At 43.7% G+C, this 15362-nt stretch overlaps 1 protein-coding gene across 1 annotated transcript in view; it reads right to left on the reverse strand.

Moving 5' to 3' along the window:
* Positions 1-5905: 5905 nt before the first annotated feature.
* The window catches only part of SOGA1 (suppressor of glucose, autophagy associated 1), a 35455-nt gene continuing 25998 nt past the window's right edge, over positions 5906-15362 (reverse strand). The window contains exons 9-15 of the mRNA XM_053453320.1: positions 14698-14802; positions 14275-14427; positions 12936-13181; positions 10582-10635; positions 8898-8968; positions 7256-8702; positions 5906-6139 (exon numbers count right to left, since the gene is read on the reverse strand). Coding sequence (XP_053309295.1) covers positions 5993-6139; positions 7256-8702; positions 8898-8968; positions 10582-10635; positions 12936-13181; positions 14275-14427; positions 14698-14802 — 2223 coding nt within the window. The 3' untranslated portion in view covers positions 5906-5992. The remainder of the gene's footprint in view (positions 6140-7255; positions 8703-8897; positions 8969-10581; positions 10636-12935; positions 13182-14274; positions 14428-14697; positions 14803-15362) is intronic.

Here is a 15362-nt window from a genome sequence, read left to right on the forward strand (position 1 = left end):
AATATCGAGAATCTATGCTGCCGCCCGGCACCCGCCGCCCTTCCTTGTCAGCTCTGAACTTCAATTGGATTCATTACAGCATCCAATCCGCAGCCTTTACTGCACTTATACTAACGAGGTCAGTGGCCGCTATAATTTGTGATGTCATAAGATTGAGAACATCTCACCACTTCTGCCAGCCAATGGAGGAGAGGAGAGGAGAGGAGAGCGCTCGGGTGCATGAGACCCAGGCATTCTATAACCAAGGCGCTCAGCGGGGCCACAAAACGCATGACTACAGGAGAGATAGAGAATGTGTCTGCGCATGCAAATACGTGAAAGCATATGGTGTTAAAGTGTGTGTGTATCTGTGTGTATGTATGTATGTGTACATGTATGGTGTTAAAGTGTGTGTATTTGTGTGTATGTGTGTGTGTATGGTATTAAAGTATGTGTGTATTTGTGTGTATGTACGTGTATGGTGTTAAAGTGTATGTATGTGTACATGTATGGTGTTAAAGTGTGTGTGTGTATGGTATTAAAGTATGTGTGTATTTGTGTGTATGTACGTGTATGGTGTTAAAGTGTATGTATGTGTACATGTATGGTGTTAAAGTGTGTGTGTGTATGGTATTAAAGTATGTGTGTATTTGTGTGTATGTATGTGTATGGTGTTAAAGTGTGTGTGTGTGTGTGTGTGTGTGTGTGTGTATGTACGTGTATGGTATTAAAGTGTGTGTGTATTTGTGTGTACGTATACGGTGTTAAAGTGTGTGTGTGTATAGCAGATATTATCGGTTATGGGGTAATTTAGAAAGTATTCGGAAAGTCATGTGACCGAGACGTTTTCATTTCTGATTCCTGATGATTTTGGGGTTTAATTGTTAGCTTCTCTGACGCTGAGTTTCTTCGGTCCAGCGGCGCCCTCTGGTGGCTAAAACCAAAAATACAGACGTCCACGGAGTGAGTAAAGCAAATAAACCTTAGCAGATCCGTCACTTTATTCTTTGCTCTGAAGGGTTAATCTTATAAAACAATAACAATAGTTTTTGGGAAGTTTTATGATTTAATGACAACAGGTTATCCGTGCGAGCCGGTCACACAATTATACAGCTATACGGTATTACGGACGCGGCAGTTAAACCCGGTCCAGGAACCTTACGCCTCTCCCGTGTTAACCCCCCCCCTGCTGTATTAGCCTCTAACGCTTCTGCTGGGAGTCCGTTCCATTTATCTCCCTCCCTCTCAGTAAAGTAAAAACACAACAAATTAGTTTTCTAGTTAATTGTAACTCCATACTGTGGCAACATTGCTTCATGGGTGTCGGGTCATCATTTTACACCGTATGCCGTTTGCCGTGAGATGCACTAAAGCGGCTTTGCCTAATATATCGGTTTTATCAGACGCTTTGAATGCATGGACTGTAAGAAGCGCCGAGTACATTGTTGGCACTAAATATATAAAATAATAAGTTTGCCCCACGCCCTTTTTCAGCCTTTTCTATTGGATGGGGTTCATACGGCAGAATGCAGTAAGGCTTTGTTTTCCAGTCAAATTAGTAAAAAAAAAATAAAAAATAAGTAAATAGTTTCATATTCAGGTAACCGTGGAAACATTCTGTGTGATCCATAAATATTTAGAGGGATATATTGCATTGTAATTGTGTGCTGTATCTAGCCTGTGCTCAGTGATGTATGGCTGCTGTCTGCTGTCTCCATGGCAACTACTTCACTTGTTTCTATAGCAACAGGCGAGCTCTCTGGGTACCAGTAATAACGGCTATGAAATGTCTTGTTTTTTAACGTACGGATTGGACTATTTATACCAATACAGGCTTTGCTGTAATACACACCGTATATATACACACTGTATATATATATATTTATTACACAGTAAATTGTATATACCTAGTTTTAGTCCGCATGTAACTTAGTTACTTATATACATTTTTTTATTAACTATTAACGGACCGCGACCTCTTTCAGTAGCTGCAGATCCGTCTATGGACTTATATTTTCTGAAGGTCAAAGCGGGGTCCGTGGTGATTTCTGCCTATGGCCCCTCACTCGATGTATTTGACTTTTTGAAGGCACGGAGCCTACAGCAATAGAGTGTTTTATCGGGGTGTAAAGGCGAAGCCTGAAGTACGCAAGACCAAGGACGTAACGTATGAGGGTTTTTACGGGAGGAGAAAAAAAGGCAATTAAACGGATTCTTATCTGCTGTCAAATTCTGTGTTAAACAAAAAGCCACAAAAACCACAAAAAACAACAGATCTGTTCACTAGAGCTTCCCTTTAACGTCTCCGTTGGTCCGAGAAATTATTATTATTATTATTATTTTTATTATTATTTACAATTATTATTTACAATGGTTATTTGTAACTCACAGAACGCAGGAAGTTCCCTCCTTTCCTTTCCGCTATCGTGGAGCCTGAGGAGTAAAGAACTTCACGGCGAATACACGGGGAGACTTCGTCACCCAAACTACACGGCGCGGCGGACTGAACGCTACTCCGCCGGGGCCTTCAGAACATTAAGCCGGTAATACAGCCGGAATAAAACTTTTACCCAAACCATAAGACCGTCCCGGCTTACCTTCCACTGCATTCTAAACACTTATTCAATAAATCATTTACTTAACTCACCCCATCGATGGGCAATAATAATAAAAATAATAGGTTTTATGCACAAATTGCATAGGGAGCCTTCCTTTAACACAAAGAGACCCAACTTCATGTCTCTGTTAGTCAATTTATGTTACATACTACTTGTTATGTCTACCCGTTGTACATCGCTACGGAATTAGATGGCGCTATATAAAACAATAAATAATAATAATGTCTTCTGTTGGAATGTTTTGTGTGGGGTTTATTAATTATTCAATAGAAACTTAATTAGAAAACGGTTTCTATCGGCCCGTTAATGAACAGCATATACAATCCCAGGTACGTAGCGAAATAACGCAGCTGTTTGGATAGGCGGAAGAATCATGCACTCTCGCGTGCAAGAATGAGATCTCATTCACACTCATACTGTCCGATTCTAGATGGAGGACTCCAAATCTCGAAAGCACATTTCTTGCAAATAAGAAGCGACAGTTTAAAAAAAACTAAATAAATATCTCTGATTAATAACAAAGCACTCACACTCTGCAGAATACACACTCATACTTTATACGTAGAAATCCTTACCGGTTAAGATAGCATTTCACAAATGTGACTTCTTGCTATCCAAAGTATATTTGATTGTGAAATAATATGCGAGACTACATTTATTTATTCTTTTTTAAAATTTTAATTTAAGGAAATTGAATCCGAACTGACAAACAGTTACAAGGAAATAACGGTAACAAAATGTATGAAAGGTCGTTTTACAGAAAAAGATAACATTTTAAACCAAAACATCTGAAAAGACATCTGTAAGCCCGTCATTTTATTACAACTTTATTACATTTATTATCTAGATTAATGTAATGAAAGGGTTATTCGGATTAGAATATAGCATTCTTTTCTTGAACAATTTTTGAGACGGCCGGTAAGAATGAACTTCGTTTTTTTACATTTATTTTTTTTTGATTGCACTTCAATTTAATTAAAATTTAATTAAATCACAATTTAAGAAAGACAAATTTCGTTTATATATATATACAAATTCACAAATTGTTAAAAGTCATTGGTATAAAGGAGAAAGAATCTAAAAGTTTGACACTGCAGTTAAAAAAGGTGGAAAATGATGAAAAAAAGCATAAAAAAACCCAATAAAACAGATATTTACATAAAAAGTTCTAGATTCACAAACCTCATATAGTAAGTTCTAGGTCATGCAAAAAAAGGTGAATTTTTAAATCGTGTCTAAACTTCGTACTTCGTAAAAATGGCGCAAAACGGCCTAAGTCCCTCTAGTTATTAAGAACGGCTCTAAACCAGAAACAAAAAAAAACAAAAAACAGGAGTTTAAAAAAAAATTTGTTTTAAGAAATAAATATATTTTTAAATAAAATGTGTTTAACGGTTATAATTACAGGAAAAATTAGGAATGCTTTCAATATAAAATATATAATGGAACGTCTTAGAGGCCAAATTCATATTAACCCCTTAATGACAAGGCCCGTACATGTACATGCATTGTTTTCCATGGGTTTAGTGACCGCCCATTGTCCTTAAGGGGTTAAGAGCTGATGCCATTAGGATTTTCATACCAAGTAGAAGTGACATCATCAACAGAGCCATAGTCTATAGTATAGCGGCTATTAAACCAGTCATCACCCCCAACCGCCCCGCCCCCCCCCGTTATATACAGGTCCACGCGGTGACAGGCAGGGTTTGGGCAACGTCTGACCCTCGCGGGGGGCAAAGTGTTACGGGGGCTGCGACAAGCATCCTCGAGCCAGCAATATAGAGGAGGCTCCATTATAGGGGTAATAGAGAGGGGCAATTTAACATGGAAGTGCTGAATGAGAATCCCCTACAATAACAAGAACGAGGGGGGCACAACGGCAGTGTTCCGTGTAACGAGGGTCCGCAAAGAGGGTAGCAAACAAAAGAGTACAGAATAAGTGATTTATCCTTCTTCATGTGTGTTCTGTGCATCGCAGCCATCTGCAGCCCGGGTGATATTCGTTTTATTGCTTCCGTAAATAATCCGTTTCATTATTTTACATATTTATATGAACAGTTTATCATAGCAGATCCGGGTACCTCCCGAAAACACGCGTCGCCTAAACAGTGCAACGAATAGAGCAGGGGAGAGGCGCCTCCTGAAATCCAACGAACCGAACCCCGTCAATAATCCAGCTCCAAAACATGACGGAGGAGGCGAAAGTCACGTGATGGGAATACCGGGCGGACAGAAGTGGTCTTGGTGTAATTAACATATATATAATAATAATAATAATAATAAAAAAAGATATATAAAAAAAAACTAGAATGCAAGTAGATTTAATAAAATTATTAAACACTTTAAAAAAAAAAAACAGTGCATTTTACAATGAAAGAAACCGTACTCTCTAAGTAAGGAAGGTGTAAATGTAGAGATGCACAAGATATACAAAGATTCGTCCACGGAACCGAATGGTTTTTTTATTTACAGAATGTAAATAAAATAACCATTTAAAAAAACTCTTAAGTCTGATACACAAAAAAGAAAATAAGAACTAATCTAAAAACGAATATAAACCTCCCGTTTAGTTTTTTTACTAAATAAATAATGTTGAATATTAAAAGCCAGTGTTTAAGGTCAACGTCAAGTCTGTTAAATATTTTTTCTCTATACAGAAAAATTAATTCAGCTTTTCTCCCTTGGCGATATTCACTTTAATAAAAAACTGGCCGTCATTTTGGTTGAATCGTCCGTTTGAAACACTGGCACGTGGCTGGCTGTACAGCTGGGGTATCGGCTTTGCGGTTACCGCTGGGTTTAGGGCCGGCACTGGGGTTTATTCGTGAAACCATTAACGAGGTCCGATACCAATATTCATTGTATTGTAAGTCGCTGTTTAGTTGATAAACCCCAGTGCCCTTAAAGAACGCACTGTAATACCAGTACAGGCAACACTTCTACCCCCCATGCTACACATCGAGCTCATGAACAAACCTATACATACATACATATACATATACATATATATATTAACGTATACTCAGTGTCAAAGGGCTAAGTGCTGGAGTGCTAGTAACTGTTAGGTTACTAAGTGATGCGATATTCATCGTGAATCGGTGCGCAGAATATTTCAATTATTAAATATTATAATAATTCTAACAAAACACATATAATGTAAAGAGAGTAACAGAATCGTAACATCTTCGCGTGTAAACACGTCCGGACGTATGCGTGTCTTTAGAAACACGTATACTCATCATGTTGGTCGATTCATGTCCGGATTCAGGCGCTGCGTGGTATTTTGGGTTCATTTGCTGCCGCCTTGGGTTGGTTTCACCAGGAGAGATCTTTTCCCTGCCGGGAACGGTCGTTTCGCAGACCGCGATGGACGGCGTGGACTCGCCGAGGCCTCCTCAGTTGCACAAAGGACTGGCTTTCTCCTCGGGCTGGCTTGGCTCCGGGTGGAGGTGGCATTTCAGGTGGGCCTGGCGGGCGTGGGGCCGGGACGGCCTGGAAAAGCAAGATGTGGGCGCCTGGGAGGTGCAGTCGCAAGCGTAGTCCTGCGGGCAGAGATAGGAGAGAAGGAAAGAGAGATGGCTTTAATACATCATAAAACTCAAACGCTACGGGACAATGATGCGATCTCTACCGTCCAGACAAGAAATCCTTTATCTTAACGTGAAACGCCTTCATCCCGTAACGTTAAAGGAGGTCGGTAAAGAATAAAAAGACCCCCCGTCTGGTAACGTCATTAGAAAGAAATAAGATCAAAGAAAAAAAAATATACTAAAGGAAAACTGAATTTAATTTGAATTTCTAATTCGTTAAATCTCCTGAAGCTGAAGGCAAATTAAAATCCGAAGGATGCAGGCAGCTTCTTGTGGAGCAGCTGACACTCGCTGGATCTTCATCACTCGTCGCCAAGCGTTTCATCGCCATTTGTTTGTGAACGGAGACGCTTAAACTGAAATTTCTGACGGCACACGGATAAAGCTATTATTAACCCGGGATGAACGATTTATTTGAGAGGATTTATACCGCGTGTTTAACTCCGTGTATGCCTGCAGCTTTCTGTGTATTTGTTTCTTTCACACATCGGTATATTTGCGACACGGCGCTTAATTTCACTACGGGCAGCTCGGGCCCGAGACCCTCAGTGACAGTCTTATAACATCTCAAAAGGTTTGGTGTGCATTACAAACCATTACTAACCCAGCTAAATGACAACCCAGGGGTATTTAAAAATGGCGATCAACCTCCTCATGACTACATAATCATCAAATGTATTAGGCTAACATGACGATCAGCCCAGGAGTCCATACGGTAACAGTTTGTTAGGAAAGATAACTGGAAACATATCCTTAAATGTATCCATTATGGCGCCGTTACTTTTTCCCTGCCAAGCAAACGCCATTGTAAGGATTCGGGGCTTCTGCATGAACTACGTTCCAGACACATCGGGGGACATTGTTTGTGCCCACGCTACACAATAAAACAGAACTTTTGCTCATGGGGTCGTTAAGCAGCATCGAATGACATCTGTGAAGTGAGTTCCATAAATAAAAGCCAATATATTAAAGAGAATTTCCTCTCCAATAGGTCTTATGGTACCTTTAACATGCAATACCCTTTCAAGTATATCAACGAAACACAGATTACCGTGAGAAATAACTTACCACGTTAGCAGCGGTTGGAATGACATCATTGTCCTTCGAATGCCCGTCTTTGCTACCTTGGGTTAAAACCTGAGGCTTCTGTTCATCATTCTGATGCTGCCGTGACGTCTTCCTGCTCAGTAGTTTAGATACGTTGTGGGATGGGTGGCAGACGGCTGAAGAACAATGGTCGTGGTTATCAGGCCTTTTGTTATTGTCATCCAAGTCCTTCTTGTCAGCCAGAGTATTGGAGCTCTGACCTGACCGTCCGCAGACATTTCTAAAGAATTCCTGTACGATGCCATACTTGGGGGCATCTGCTTTGTTTCTGTTTTCAGGGAGGCTTGTTTTGTACAAGGATTCTGTGCTGCCGGCATGATCCACGACGTTAAACAGGCTGGATGATCCATCGTTAACGTTGCTTAAGACAGGGCTATCTCGAGTGGTGGTGGACCTTGCCCACGCCGAACCATTTTTTTGGCTCTGGTGGAGGTTCCACAAGCTTCGGTCCTTGGAGCCGTCCAGTTTTGAAGAGGATCTTCTCTGCAGCTTTGGGGAGCCATACTTGGGAGAACAACATGGCCGTTCAACCCGAGAGTGGACTTTATCCAAAGAGGTCGAAATGTGTTTGCTTCTCGTAGACAACAGAGCAGAACCTCTTGGTGACCAACTCTTTGTATGAAGACTTGTCCTTGGTATATCTGTTTGAAGGCCAACGCTTACCATTTGGACGGTCTGAATACCTACACTGGAGAGTCCCACGGTTTGGCTTGATGTATTTTTCAGTTTCCTCTCCTGAGAGCTAGAACGGATTGCCTGCCGAACGCAATTAGTGATCTCCTTCATGTCATCGCTCATGTTTCCCGAAATCTCAAAATCCTCCAGCGAAGGGGGGAAGCCAGGAACGGCCGAAGACGCGTCTTTTACAGCATCATTTTCCAACAAATCCTTGTGCTTTTTGGAGAAATTACACAGCCACTGGCTACATGTATTCCCAGATAAGCGGTCAGACGTTTCTAGTTCATTAGGCTTGGCCATCGTGAACAAGAAGCCAGGTTCCACCACAAGTTTTTCTTTGTTTTGAACTAAAGGAATATCCCACCTCCTCACAACCGGCGGGCTGTAGTAAATCCGAATACCCGTCTTGTCCGGGGCAGTGTAACTTCGCTGCACGTGCTTCTGTCCAGGTTCCGGGTTCTGGCCACCTGCAGTCTTGACCATTGAATAATCCCAAGATGAGATGCTCTGCTCATTCTTTAGAAGGTGCTCAAACAGGTCCTTCTCTTTACTGAGATACGTACAACGACTCTTATTAACGTCCGAGTCAATGCAACCATTGGTAAGCAGCCCGGAAGCCAGCAGACATCTACTCTCTTTGCCATTCTCGGTTTTGGACGTTTTGCCAGAGAGATAAGGGGATCCGTCAAGTAAACTTTCAAATTCAGACATCGAAGATACGGACTTGGCCCTGGAGAATAACAAACGTTCAAAATTTAGAAATGAAATACAGACATGGCGCAATATCGGGTAGTTGATTAGGCGTAAATACTCTGTTTAATATGTATTGGTAACCACGGAACAAAATGTAAAGTACCTTTATTATTAATTAGTAATTAGCAAAGAAAATGTGAAGTGGGATAGCAGGTGACGGGACAAGCCTTACCTCTTTAAGCCAGTGTGGCTTACGTCCGTGTCACAGTCTATATCTTTGTCTTGTAGTTTGTCATTGAGGGCCTAGAAAAACAAACAAAACAAGACTCCATGATTAGTAATTACAGAAACATTATCAGTTCCATGCTCACATTTGCAATCAAAATCAATCAGAATCAACGATTTTTATTCTGTTGTTCGAGTTCTTATAATTCTAACACCATCTCCGGCTGCCGGAGAGGAGGATCCGGGTCCCCTGCAGCGCTGCGGGGGATCCGGATCTTAGTCTTATAGTCTGACCTCTATTTGAGGTGGGATTATAAAACGAGGGGTATTTTTCAGAGCATTGACAACGATTTTCATCATCGATTAGTTGTCGCAGCCCTAGAAACATGGCGTCCGGAACGCATTCGTTTTTCACAGCGATGGCCGTCTGTATGTTTTCATTACGAGCCACGGCCCAATTGTTATGTATTGTATATATTTAAACACTGTAAGCTGTACATACCTGTTTGGTCTACAATTACTGGAAGGGAAAAGGCTATTTATTGTATGAAGAATAAATACACAGTATGTCTAGACTTAAGATGTATTGTCTGTGACAGAAGTTAAATTAAAACGAAAAAACAAACAAAAAAAAACAAACAAAAACAGATGACCACGTGGCTCCTAGCCTGTGATCTCACTTCTAAGGACTTTTTAGTTAAGTAGTTTGTAGGCTCTCCTCATCCCGAAAAAACGTTTCATACAAAGACGAGTAATTCCCAAAACTACAGAAAAATGATTATTTCAAATTATACAGATTTTAGCAAAATGTCACAACAAATGCCATACGTGACGCCTAGTCGAGTTAATTAATAAGAAGAATAAACAAAAAAATAAACCTTTGAAGACTACAAGTCGTTTGCACAGCACGTTCAAAGCTGCCTGCGGTGGGGCAACAGACACTTCAAGGCGGAATATCCGCTCATCTGCAGCATGGGGGTAATAGATACGGCCGTGCAGGCGATTGTGTGCCTGCGATCTATTCCTGAGAGCACAAGCAACTCCAATTAAGCAAATGTGCCTTTAACTGTAACATCAAAGTGGCCTGCATCTTAAACAGATACATTCATTATTCATCCGGAGTTTACACAAAGCAGCGACATAGCAACCGAACACTAAATGCAGGCCTTTGGGGAAAAAAAGTAACCTTTGGAGATTCCAAAAAATAGGAAGCTTTGTGGCTTTCCATCACTGGGTTGGAATGGGTTAACTAGGATAGCAGCTGATTGAAGCTATAGAGTTACAGCGACCCCCCCTTTAAAAGCGGCAGCTGCTTAAAAAAAACCAGTGCGGGATTCGCTATCGCACTCCCATGACAATTATCTCTGGTTGCCCTCAACAAGTGTCGGATTTTTCCGCAGGGCACTCGGGATCCGGAACGGCCAGAAGAATCTAAATAAAACCCAGAGAATCGACGAATCACGGGCAGCGAGCAGCGGAACGGCCACAACCTGCTGGAGGCAGCCCAGTGGGAAGCGCGTAACGGGATGGAAGGCACGCTTTGCACACTTTGCCCCGACCGCTGAATACCAGAATAAAAAAAAAATAACGTTTATTATGGGATTTGTGCAAACGAGCGACTGTAACCCAGATGTACCCAGCCAGACCCAAAGCATCACTTTCATCTTAACATACGAAGCAGACTATTCTACCTCCTTCCAGCAGCCGCTCCTCTCGGGGACCATCCGCAGCCACGATTCTTCTTGCTGGGGGGAGAAAACGTGTTTTAGGCACACGCAGAAATCAGGGCGTCTACCACCCAAAGTGCTGCACTCCTCACCACCATGAATCCCATACTCTATGCAGCCGTTTAGTTACAGATCATGAGATCTTGGACCTCACCTGCATCCTCTATACCGGTTACCTGAACCCCTCCCCCCTCTACGCACTCATCCAAGGAACGGAGCGCAGCTTCACTATTCTTATCTCTCTAGAAGTGTTTTATCAGCAAATAATAAATGGTGTTGATGTGGAGTAGGGGATCAATGTGGCCAGAGGGAAACCGAGTCTGCTCTGGAGGAAGAGCAACGCAAGGTTGGAACTTGGAAGGTCTAAGTCTGCCAACCTTTGAAACATATTTAAGAATCTAGTTATAGAGCAAGAAGACAAAAGGGTTCCGTGCAGTTTGGGTATACGGCCATCGATTATCGTTTACAGCCAGCTGTACCACAGAGACAAATTAGGCATCTGTCTACGGCGTTGAGCTGGTGGAGGATCTAGCGGTGGTGACCAGACCACTTCTACAGCTATTATGTATAAACCGGAATTAAACCTCTCTTGGGTCTTGAAATCCCAGGGATACTCGGAAGGGCCATGTCAGCCCCCCTATAATAAACAAGTTAAGGACTCAATGGAATCCTTCCGCTTTAATTATACATGCGCAAAGCCACCCCAGCCCTTCTCCCGGGAAGGTGAAATTATACATCTGGAGTTAAATCCAGCGCGGCGTGAAGAGGCTCTGATTAACGACGGATCCCTGGCAAAGACTTTGATTTTTAAGAAGCCGAGGCTAAGCAGGCTAAAAGACGGCAATTGTCTCCCAATAAGACTCTGAGTGAACAGAGACACTCGGGATAATTACGCGGCGTGAAAGGCCTCGTTTTCAGAACTGAAAATTCCTCTCGATTTACAAAATTAATTTCTAATTATAAACCAGCGAAATAATTAGGTGTAAAAGGCTTCATTGTGCTAATTTTGCCTCTGGGAGGAGAGCGGATAAGGATAGAACGGCGCTGTACGTCACATGCCTGCCTCTGCAATCACAGAGCGTTTATATATCTCGGCAGACAGAGAATTTAAATTCCAATAGCGCTGGCACCGGCTGCAGGATTTACATAAATTGGGCTTTTTGGAACTATCACAAAAAAAACGTAACCCAGATAAAATTAGGTTATTGCTGGGCAGAAAACCTCCAGAGACACAGCAAGCTGGAAAAAGAGAGAGAGGGCAAGAGAGAAAGGGCGAGAGAGAGAGAAAGGGCGAGAGAGAGAGAGAAAGGGCGAGAGAGAGAGAGAAAGGGCGAGAGAGAGAGAGAAAGGGCGAGAGAGAGAGAGAAAGGGCGAGAGAGAGAGAGAAAGGGCGAGAGAGAGAGAGAAAGGGCGAGAGAGGGCGAGAGAGAAAGGGCGAGAGAGGGCGAGAGAGAAAGGGCGAGAGAGGGCGAGAGAGAAAGGGCGAGAGAGAAAGGGCGAGAGAGAAAGGGCGAGAGAGAAAGGGCGAGAGAGAAAGGGCGAGAGAGAAAGGGCGAGAGAGAAAGGGCGAGAGAGAAAGGGCGAGAGAGAAAGGGCGAGAGAGAAAGGGCGAGAGAGAAAGGGCGAGAGAGAAAGGGCGAGAGAGAAAGGGCGAGAGGGCGAGAGAGAGAGAGAGAGAGAGAGGGCGAGAGAGAGAGAGAGAAAGGGCGAGAGAGAGAGAGAGAGGGCGAGAGAGAGAGAGAGAGGGCGAGAGAGAGAGAGAGAGAGAGGGCGAGAGAGAGAGAGAGAGAGAGGGCGAGAGAGAGAGAGAGAGAGAGGGCGAGAGAGAGAGAGAGAGAGAGGGCGAGAGAGAGAGAGAGAGAGAGGGCGAGAGAGAGAGGGCGAGAGAGAGAGAGAGAGAGGGCGAGAGAGAGAGAGAGAGAGGGCGAGAGAGGGCGAGAGAGAGGGCGAGAGAGGGCGAGAGAGAGGGCGAGAGAGAGAGAGAGAGAGGGCGAGAGAGAGAGAGAGAGAGGGCGAGAGAGAGAGGGCGAGAGAGAGAGAGAGGGCGAGAGAGAGAGAGAGGGCGAGAGGGCGAGAGAGGGCGAGAGAGAGAGAGGGCGAGAGAGAGAGAGGGCGAGAGAGAGAGAGGGCGAGAGAGAGAGAAGAGCAAAGTCTTGGGGGGGGGAGCCTCTGTAAGGCAAGGAGAGGCGCGCTGAACTCCGTGGACACAAACACCAAGTTCAATAAATGGCAACCACAACCTTCGCAGAGAATGGGAAGGAAAAACCCAAATCCTGGTGTTAACTATTTCAGTTCATGTGGAATAAACGCGCCAGCACCTTTTTCAGTTTCATCTGCAGCTCCTTTATCTGCTGTTCTGCCAGCTTCCGGTCGTTCTGAAAGCGCCCCAGCAGCTCTTGCTTCTCCTGGGCCCAGTTCTTCTCGCTGACCTGCAGCTGTTTGGTGAGGTCCATGACGGCGCTGTACGACTCGGCCAGGAGATGCTGGTGCTCTTCCCGCTCTCTCTTCAAGGACGCTTTAAGGTCAGACGGCGCTCTCTCTGTGCCATGCTTCCCGGAATCCAGCTACGAGACAGCAACATCCACTCCCGTTAAACCCCGCAGCATCGACAGCCACGAGGAGAAATATCTAGACGATTATTTGCTTAATAAATAAAACCCAAAGCCTTCTAATACGGATTTCTAAGGGTAGTTTATACCATCACACGCGACGCGAGCCAAACCTGGCCTCCAACATTCCATCTATAAAGAAACAAACCCCACGCTCGTTTCTCTAATTACACTTTCTCCGAGCTCTCACTTCTCCAGAAGCTATCAGCGTTCACACATTTCAGCCGCAGAAAAGCTGTTATTTTTCTCATCTTACGCATTGTATTTCATGTGAATTCTGTCGCGGTTTGCATCTCGATGCAGCTCATTGCAATTCATTTCGGAACGAGGACAGCACTGCTTGCCACCACCGACCAGACCCCCCTACTTTTAGAAGCGATCTGGTATTTCTGGGGATAATCACACTTTTACCCTTTTTATTTGTAGTTTTTACATGTGATTGGAAATGGTCAGCATATTTCTAGTTTCTGCTCTATAAATCGTGAGATTAAGCAATACATTGGTGGAGTGAAGCCAACCTGCGCAACGCCTTTTAACCTCTAATTCGGATGGAATTGCATGGTTGACCACGTCCATTTTTAAATGGGCTGCTCTGATCTCTTGCTTATATGCAGCTGTAATCACATCTGACTTCTCCCAAAACCAGAATATATTATTAACCTCCGTCTTTTCTGGAGCAGATGTCCTCTGTCATCAGATGTGTTGGCTGCGATCCATAACCTTTCATTTTAGTAATGATTTCGGAAAGACAATCAGTCCCTTCCAACGTTTCAGTTACTGCGATTGGGAAACGACCCTCAAATAGATGTCATTTAGTCTTCCGATACCAAAAATATCCCTTATTTTGTCCCATCTACCCATCGGCTTCTAGAGGTTTATTTGCATTCACGACTAAGCCTGGCGGTTTGTAAATAATTATTATTTTAAAGCATTTTGGATACGTTTGGCCCTCAGACACCTGTATAATTAGCAAGTTGCCCGTTTCGCTGCGCTCATCACAAAGCATTACACAAGGAAGGGCCAGCTGTGACTCTGGCCGTCGGCTGACCTTGAGGTCGGTCCTCTCCATCTCCCAAGCGGCCTTCGCCTTGGCAAACTGCTGCTGAAGCTCGTTCATCCCACGTCGCTCATCCTGTAGCTCGTTGCAAAGCTCCCTCAGGATTCCCTTAACATCGGCGAGCGTCTTCATGGACTCAACGGGCTGGAAAAAAAAAAAGAATTTACCAAAACAACCTTTCTGACGTCGTTTATGCCACCAGGGTTGATCTGTATTACGGTGAACAGCGGTAATTGTCCCTCACCCCTAGTGAAGAGACCTCAGATGTCTCAGTATGTAATCTCTTACTTATATATTATATTACTTATATGTGGCCCTGGAACTTTAAGGCCAGCATGGACAGTCCGTGTGTATATATTATATACCCTACTAGAAGACCACCCTACTAGAAGACTACATTCATGTTTTACTGACCATGTTCTGCGGCCAGTTCCCTCCGTCCGGTGTCTTGTAGTCCGTGGCCGGGGGATTTAACTCTTCCTCCTCGATCAGCATGTACAGCTCTTTCATGCTGCTGACCTGATGAACGGAACGGAAAATTAAGGAAAATATAGTTTTTAAACAAAAATTCCATAAAATACAACATATTGGATACGTGGTCCCTCGGTGCCACGCTACAAAATTCACGGGGTTAAACATTGAAGGAACTTTGCTAAGCTCCATGTTCCCCTCAGGGGGAATGACCCTTTAACCCATAGAATACCAGCATTATTAGATCACTTGGCTTACGGCTTCATGTACAGAATAATCAGGCCGGTCCCGCGCATCGTCCTTATAACACACATTAGTTTAATAAATTCCTGGCAGTGCTGGGCATACAGCGAGCGAGAGGGCGAGAGAGAGAGAGCGAGAGAGAGAGAGAGAGCAAGAGAGAGAGAGAGGGCAAGAGAGAGAGAGAGTCACATGCCGAGAATGATCCAGAACAGCTGCTGTCACAAAGAGAATGCCTTCGGGGCCGACCTGCTATCCAAACCCATTAACTCCGCACCACGTGCGAGAAACGCCCCGGCCAAATACATCGGATCAGCTGCCCCGCTGACAGCGTCCATGACGGATAGCATGCGCTGAACCACATAACA

This window comes from Spea bombifrons, chromosome 13, assembly GCF_027358695.1.
Source record: "Spea bombifrons isolate aSpeBom1 chromosome 13, aSpeBom1.2.pri, whole genome shotgun sequence".
Classification (NCBI taxonomy): Eukaryota; Metazoa; Chordata; class Amphibia; order Anura; family Pelobatidae; genus Spea; species Spea bombifrons.